Below are 8900 nucleotides of genomic sequence, written 5' to 3'. Positions count from 1 at the left end.
TATACATCAGATTGTTCAGTTTAGTTTAGCTTCATGAACGTGTCATCCTCTTTGATTTTCCCATATTTTTTGTACACATTTATGTGTAATGTGGGGACTCAGCTCACACACTGACATTATGGGGACTCGTCTCCTTTTTAGGGGGAAATCAAATGTGGTGAAGACTTGTTGTAAGACTAGAGTTTGATTAGTCATTGAGGAAAGGCATGTGGTGGTTTAGGACTCTCACTCTATAAATAAATAGATCAACTGTTCATAAGTCTGATGGATGTGGGCACACCATTCGATATGACTCTCTCAGTCCTGAATGTGAGTGACCTGTATCTCTGGCCTGAGAGTAGGAGATTGGGCTTCCACAATAACTCTGTCATCTGAACATCATTTCAGTTCCTTTTCCCTGCTGCAGGGGGCGGCCAGTTTTTTTATTTCAGCTTTGAACAAACTTTTTTAAATTCATTTATCCCAATCATATTTGTATATATCGCTAATGAACACAAATAAAATATCAAGCTCTTTGTTTGCTCTGACATTTTTCTGTCTCTCCATTATTTTCACTTTGATAAAATTTGTCTCAGATGACGTGGAGCTCTGGGGCCTGTTTCAGGTAGCTGGTTTTACATACTCTGGGTTTAATCATACGCTCTGAGTTGGTTAACTCAGAGCGCAGGGTTGATAAGCAACTCTGGGTTTTCGGTTTCAGAACAGTGGATCAGCGTTGGGTTAATCAACTCTGAGCGTGTTCATTCTGGGTGGAGCGTGTGCATAAAAGCCATCGTCAATGGATCGCTGATAACATGATTCACCATGGAAACAGAAGAAACAAATGCGTGATCCTCCCACTTCTCCACTTCTCAAAAAAAGAAAAAAAAACTTCTCCGCTCCTCCCACTGGAGTTAGAAATATTAACGAATGAGTTTATGGTAGCCTATGGAGAAGAATTAACGGGTATATTGTCACATAACTCTGATCTAATCTCCTCGGCAATTCAGAAAAAATATATAGTACATAGGCCTAGTCCATTTTAAAAAGTTACGCATATCAGCAGTAAAGTAATAAAGCTGGCGCGGCACAGCATTTCTGACAGTGTTTTATATTCGCTGTATTTGGGAAGCTGTAGCCTAATAGCCCACTGTGCAGTAAACAGACTGTCGCTTCTTTTAAATGGGGAGTGAAAGACATTAACGTCTGACACATAAGGTGACAGTTTCCATTGAAGAGCCTGATTGATTTATTATCAGATCCATTTTCCTCAAGTGATCACAGTTTAAATTATTATATAATTATTTATGTAATTTTATATTCATATTAGGCTATAATATGAATATAGAAGGGCTCGTCTGTGACTTTAGGATCGCACAAGTGAACAGTAACAATCGCGTGCAGCCGCAGCGTTACACGAATCCACCTGACATAAATCTGTTCAGTGGCACAGACGTTAAAAAGCATACAATACAAATAGGTTTATTAATCTGAATGTAGAGCATGTCACGATGTGTAAGGTGGCTGCCTATATGAACGGACCGAGGGCTGAGAACAAGGCTACTGATCAGATAAATGATCGGTCAAACGTAAAATCATCAGGAAATGATAAGAACATCCCGATGGAGATTTCTGTGGAGTGATTTTGCTTCAAACTGTACAGGGACGCGTGTGACAGTGACACCCCTTCTTCAGTCGGAGCTGCAGCGTAAAGTGAAAACAAACTCAGGGTAGGTCTAACCACCTATCCAGCAGGTTAGACCCACGGCGTATGTTGCCGCAGTAACTGACTCTCGGTCGCGCTGAACCTGCTACCTGAAACGGGAAACCCAGAGTTTCCACTAACTCAGAGCGAACAAACTCTGGGTTGCCTCAAAACCAGCTACCTGAAACAGGCCCCTGGCCCTTTCGTCACTCAAATTCTTCTCTGCTGCTGATTTATCAGTGTAATCATAAAAAACAATATCAATACAGGGGGGTAATACCATGTAACCAAGAAAATAATACATATATAAATAGATGAAAATGATAAAATAATCAAAAGTTTTGAAGTCTTGCAGTGACTTGTCAGAGAGAAATTACAAACACAAACTACACATTGATACCCCGACCCAGATTGTGCTCTTTATTATAAATGTCTAAACATTGTTGATATTGCTACCTTAATGGTGTTGCTCGAATGGAACACGTCTTGTTTAATCTACATGAGAGAATAACTGTCTGCAGGGCTGACTGAAGCATGTTTGTAAATAATAATAACTGAGTTGGAAGTTCCTTTGAATGAAACCCACAACTCCTCTTTTATGAAGACTATTTTAAGAAGTTAATGTATCATTTGCATAACATAAGTAAGAATCATTTCTTCTTTTTGACTTGGGGCTTACAGGAATTTGTCTGCTCATGCATATTAATATGTGAAGAGGAAGGAAGCCAGCCTAGCTTTTAACAGCTTGATATTCATACAACCCCCCTGTGCCAACCACAGTGAGACAAACAATCTACAAAGACCACATCTCCCTCGGATATGTTGAAACGTTTATTGTGATCTACCAACACACAGTATTTCTCTTGTTTGTGATCTACCTGTGGATGTAACAGAGACGTGAGCAGCAGCCATGAGTTTAACAGCAGCAGTCAGTGGATTTGTCGTCGTCCTTCTCTCTGTACAAGGTACTGAACTTCTACATTTCTATTGTAATGCAGTTAGAACACTTTAGAAATTGGAAAAGAGGATGGTGGATAAAAATATTTTATAGGTGATGTTATGCAATTTGGTACAATCCCTGCAACAGCAGACATTCACTTCTCTTCCTTTAAATCAATGCTCTTTTATTTTTTACAGGACAACCGACAGAGATCGGTGTCATTCAGAAAACATTTAACTTAATACGGTACATTTTCTAAAACATTGTTTACCCCTCCAATGTAACAAAGATGATTTTTTTTGTGGATTTTGTGTGGATTAGGGTTACAACTGTAATACGTTTACTTGTGTTAATGTATTACAGTTGTGACTTCCTTCCACAACCCTAATAAAACCCTCTGAATCATTTACAGAATAAAATGACTTCCTCTGTGGAACTTTCGGAATCATCCTGCAATCCTTGAAACTTAACTTTAGCCAGAAAATATTTAGAACTCTGATTAGTATAATACATACAAGACATACGGTACAATGTGAAGATAGCATGAGTCTGTATCAAGTGTTACCGCACTGTAAAGTTGGAGTTGCAAAGTGCATGAAAAAAATTAAAGTCACAGCAATGACTGCTTGTTGATTACTGGATATTATTATTGTGATTAACTTTGCATCAGACAAATACATTTGAGGGGCTTTTGTTTTACACCTCTGTAGTTGTGGCTACCCCTCCCTGTCTAGAATGAGTCTGTTTGTGTGATTTACATACCACAAATGTCGCCCACAGCTCAGTGTTCCGCATGTCTAAAGTTTCCATTCACACCCTGCAGCAGAAAGTGCCTCTGTGTTTATAGAATTTTTTTGCGATAAACAAGATTAAATAACTTTTATAGTATACCTATATTTTTTTCTTTATGTATTAGACAAAGGCATAACAAACAATATTACAACTGTATGATAGAAATTAAAACAAATTTCTAGAAAAGATGACAGAGACAGTTTTGTAGTGTGTCTGCTCTCCCCTTCCCAAAAACTAGCTTTGATTGTCTTTAATCTCACTTAAACTTAAAGAGGGATGGCATTACAGCATTTCCACTGCAAATGTACAAGTCTTTCTCCTAATGTTGTTTTGAGTTTGATTGTAGTTTTCGCTGTGCTCTGTGTTACAGTGATACAGGCTCAGTATGGCTGGGGAGTGACTTACTCTCCTACTAAGATCTGTGCCCTAAAAGGATCAACTGTGGAAATAAGCTGCACCTACAAATACCCATCAAGTACATACGGCTATGTCAAGAAATCATTCTGGTTTACTAAGGTGCAGGGTAATGAACCTGTGGATCTGAGAACAGAGTCACAGTACGCAGGGCGGGTTCAGTACAGTTGTCAGAAGAAGAGCTGCACTCTGAGAATCACAGACCTGAGAGAGAGCGACTCAGCTGAATACAAGTTCAGATTCACAACACACCATGATGCAGGTTATACTGGTTTACCTGGAGTCACTTTGTTGGTCACAGGTAACATTTTCATTCACGTTAATTTCAAAATCTAGAAAACAATCATATCATTGGATTTGCTTGTGTTGCCGGTTCTGTCTAAAGTAACATTCCTGTTCCTTCAGATCCAGGTCTCCAGGTGACGGTGAGCGAAGGATATTCTACCTCAGCAACAATGACGTGTCAGAGCAGCTGTCCTCTACCTGATAATCCTTCCTACGTCTGGTACACAAATGGACGGACAATTCAGGCTATAGGATCTACTTATGTTGGAGACCGCAATTATGAGGACAGCTATGCCTGTGCTGTACAGGGACTGGAGGAGTTCCCCTCTCCTTCAGTGTGTGAGTTTACTTCACAATATCCCACTAACATAACATCATCTGGTGGAGCCTTATTACAGCATGTATTTTTGATATGGAGACGCCTATTGTCGATCTGCCTGTGGTTTATAAATGTTTAAAAAAATATTTTATCTTTCAGGTGCCTATGATCAATCCTGCAACAGAGTGACATACACTGACAGAAGAATCTGTGCCTTCAAAGGATCATCAGTGGACATTTCTTGCACTTACAACACTTATGGATCCATCAGATCAAAATTCTGGTTCAGTCCTGATCGTGGTGCTCAGTGGGTCTATCCCTCACAACCTGAAGACCTTAGTGAAGACTCACAATATTCAGGTCGTGTTCAAGTCCTTGAAACTGCTTGGAGACGATCCACTCTGAGAATCACTGACCTGAGAGAGAGCGATTCAGCCCAGTATCACTTCAAATTCAAAACAGACCGGTCAGAAAGGATCAGTAATTTACCTGGTACAACTCTGACTGTCACAGGTACTGATCAACACAAACTGTAGCATGATGAACACAAAGTCTAGCAGTATATTTAAGCAATCTGACGATGAGTGAATGTGCAGAATAGTGATCCTTTGTGACATAATTGCCACAATTTTGCATTGCTGTCATTATATGTTGTTAGGCTACAGGTCTTTATAAAGGTAACTTATAATGTAAAATTGACTTTTTCATGTCCATTCAACATTAATATGGGTCTTTGGTGTGACTAATGTGTGACTAATGACTTGTTTGAAAAAAACAAACTCACTTTTTTCCTCCACCTGTGTTCAAAAACACCCATCAGAGTTCTCTGAACTTCTGACATTATAATACATATTTTATTATGACTTTTATGTGTATGACTGTGTTATTCAGTTCAACACGAAGAGCAAGTATTTCTGTTCTTTCCTCACAGATCCAGATCTTCAGATACAGGTGATCAGAACAACAGTCTACCAGTCCGGTACATATGCAGAGCTGCTTTGTTACAGTAGCTGTCGATTACCTGATCATTCGTCCTACGTCTGGTTCAGGAATGGACAGAAAATTAGGGAGACATCTTATAGTAAAAACGGGTTTAATCCCGGAAACAACATCTCTTGTGCTTTGAAAGGACATGAGGTTTTTCCCTCTCCATCAGTGTGTGAGTTTACTCCAGTGTGCCAGGACAGAAACACACACATACACGATGACATGACAAACTCTATCTGTACTGGATTCTTCCAAATATTAGTGTAGTCGTAACACACTAACCTTTAATTAATTCATGTTTACATCTTCTCCAGATGCTCCGAAGCTTCCCTCTGTGTCAGTGAGTCCCCCTGGTGAGATAGTGGAGGGCAGTTCAGTGAATCTGACCTGTAGCAGTGATGCTAACCCAGAAGCAAAATACACCTGGTACAAGCAGAATGGATATCACCTTCAATCTCCCAGTAAAGAAGCAGAGTTTGTTTTCAGGTCCATCCAGTCCGTTGACTCTGGAATGTATTACTGTACAGCTGAGAATGAGCTGGGGAGGAAGACATCTGAACACATCATCATTAATATAAAATGTGAGAAATCTTCATTAAGAACAATAAACAGCTTAGTTCAGTCTTTGTAGGATACGTTTTTACTGATCTTTTTTCAGCTCTACTTGCTTCAAACTCTTACTCTGCTTTTATTCACTGAGCAGCTTCAGGAGATTTTATTCAGTTTTGGGATCCATATGTAAACCGTCACAAATAATCTCACATGTTGCTATGCACAGATATTCACAGTATATTGTATGTTAACCATATGAGCAACTGTAACACACCTTTAATCTGGAGTAATCTCTGTCAACACATTCTCTAGATCCTCCAAAGCTTCTCTCTGTGTCAGTGAGTCCCTCTGGTGAGATAGTGGAGGGCAGTTCAGTGACTCTGACCTGTAGCAGTGATGCTAACCCAGAAGCTAACTACACCTGGTACAAGGAGAACCAGAGAATGTTTCAGAAACCAGGAAGCATTCATATGTTCACCGCTATCAGCTCTGAGGACAGAGGGAACTACTACTGCAAATCTGAGAATCAACATGGACACAACTCCACATCAGTGCATATAGATGTCAAGTGTAAGTACAAAACATCAGCAAATCACCTTCCACATTCATTGTATTTATGTACAGACAGTCGATGTAAATGTACATTAGGCTTGTGCTCATGGGAACAATTTCGTGTCACAAAGGGGTTTAATAGATAGTTTGGGATTTATTCTAAGTCTATCTTGATTTTACATTTGTAGTTGAGATTTTAGTCACTGTAATCATTCCTGCGTTCCATGCCTGCCATGGAGCGATACCTGTATAAAACAACTCCATTGGAACAAATGGATGACAAAAGCCAGTGTCCGCTTATATAAAACAAAACCAAAACCAAAATAAAGTACTCAAAATGACAACTTAGTTTGCCTATTATCTTCTCCAGATGCTCCAAAGCTTCCCTCTGTGTCAGTGAGTCCCTCTGGTGAGATAGTGGAGGGCAGTTCAGTGAATCTGACCTGTAGCAGTGATGCTAACCCAGAAGCTAACTACACCTGGTACAAGGAGAATGAAGACTCACCAAAAGCTTCAGGACCGATCTTCACCATCACTGACTTCAGATCTGAACACAGAGGGAATTATTACTGTGAAGCCTGGAACAGAAGAGGGCGCCATAACTCCACCTTATATCTGACTGTTGTGGCAGGTATATCATAGTCTTTACCCTAAATACACATCCATTACATTTCACACATTTTAACCATAAGTCACACCACCCAATGTATATCTGCAATCTTAAACTGTCTTACTAAGAAAAGTTGGTAACACTTAACATTAAGGGTACATTAATCAACTGTTAATTAATGCTTAGTAAATGATTAAAAAGCATTAACTAAGAAATAACGTGTCATGTAAACAGTAAATAACTGCTCAGTTAATGATTAATACGCATTAACTAACTGTTATGCTTCGTTAATGCTTGACTAAGCCTTGGTTAGCTATGCAGAGATAATGCTTAACCAAGCATTGACTAATCATTAATAACTTAGCATTAACAGTAAATTAATGTTTGTAACCACCAATTCATTGACACAAGGATACACTGCCTAAAACACCATGTTTGTGTGCTGCTGATCAAATAATTTTCACGTTATAGGACATTTTGCAAAAACAGTCTACATTAGTCATAATTTAGAATGCTATTGGCTGAAAATATATGATTTAATGTCCAATTACCAGCTCCTAAGGGAACCAAAATACAATATCAAACATAATTCCATAATTAGTTGTCAATCTATCCATTTGATCCCTGTTTTCCAGGTCCAATGACATCAGTAGCTGTTGGATCAATCACTGCTATTTTTCTGGTTATTATATTCCTCATCGCCATCCTATTGATTAGGTGAGAACATCACATTTTTCTTTGTATAATTCAGTAATGTATCTTAAATTCAGTTGTTGAATGAATTATTTCATTTTTCATCAATTCTCTTATCCAGAAGAAAGAGGTATTCGGAAGAAGCCACTGGTCCCGGAGAAAGACCGGACAACACAGCACAGGTAAGGAAGAATAATTCAAGTTCACAAGTCTTTCACTCTTGCCTGGAAACTCCTTGAGTAGTGCATCTACAACAGAGAACATGAAATAAAAGTTGACTGCATCATTTTGTAGGACAAAAATATATAGTACCCACCTACCTATGTAGTGTATGTTTCTTAATACTTAAGTGCTTGTGTTAATGTAATGTTTACCTTCCAGCTAAACGATGGTTCAGTGTGTGACAACCCTTCAGCTGCAGACCAGAGAAACCCAGCAGAAGACCAGGACGATCTTTGCTATACCAGCGTAAGATTTTTCAAAAATCAGGAAGATACTCTTTACTCCAACACCAGGGAAGCTCATCGCAACCAATACAATACTGAAGAGGAGGATGGTGTGGAGTACAGTGTCATCAACGTTAAGAGTGCCAGTGCTTCCCCAGAGTGAGTCTTTGCCTCAAACATTTTGAAACAGTCAATGTTTCTATTCCCAGTGTCTGTTTTTTCAAAACTTTTTTTTTTTTTCACAGATTAAGAAGTCCGGAGGTTGAGGAGCCGTTTGCACTGTACAGCACAGTCAACAAACAACCAAAAGTGTGAACAACACACGCAGCTGTGGTCTGTTACCTCAAAGGCTTTAAGCGGTCATCCACGTAGTGACACTGAAATACATTTCTCAAGCTTACCTGGACAAAAATGCAGCATAAATGCACCTGTAACAATCAAACACAAAAACCCTACCAAAGAATATGTTCATACTGCTAGTGGCCCAAATCCAATTTAGTCATATGCATAGATGTATTTTATCTTTTCATGACAGTGTGAAACTGAACTTTGTCCAATTCCGTGTTGGGCCACTTTCATTTGATGTCTAAATCCAATACAGAGATAAGGTGAAATACCTCTTTGTG

At 39.1% G+C, this 8900-nt stretch overlaps 1 protein-coding gene across 1 annotated transcript; it reads left to right on the top strand.

Annotated features, from left to right (window-relative positions):
- Positions 1–264: 264 nt before the first annotated feature.
- LOC307252248 (B-cell receptor CD22-like) lies at positions 265–8589 on the top strand (the record flags this gene model as incomplete). The annotated part of the gene is made up of 11 exons (XM_080029886.1): positions 265–337; positions 3787–4131; positions 4236–4450; positions 5326–5413; positions 5736–6002; positions 6286–6543; positions 6896–7156; positions 7771–7852; positions 7950–8010; positions 8210–8433; positions 8520–8589. The coding sequence occupies 11 exons, from the start codon at positions 265–267 to the stop codon at positions 8587–8589; spliced, it is 1944 nt and encodes a 647-aa protein (XP_079886012.1).
- Between the last annotated feature and the right edge of the window lie 311 nt (positions 8590–8900).

The sequence above is a fragment of the Ammodytes marinus genome (assembly GCF_949987685.1).
Source record: "Ammodytes marinus genome assembly, chromosome: 6".
NCBI lineage: Eukaryota > Metazoa > Chordata > Actinopteri > Uranoscopiformes > Ammodytidae > Ammodytes > Ammodytes marinus.
This window is presented reverse-complemented; position numbering and strand designations above follow the sequence as displayed.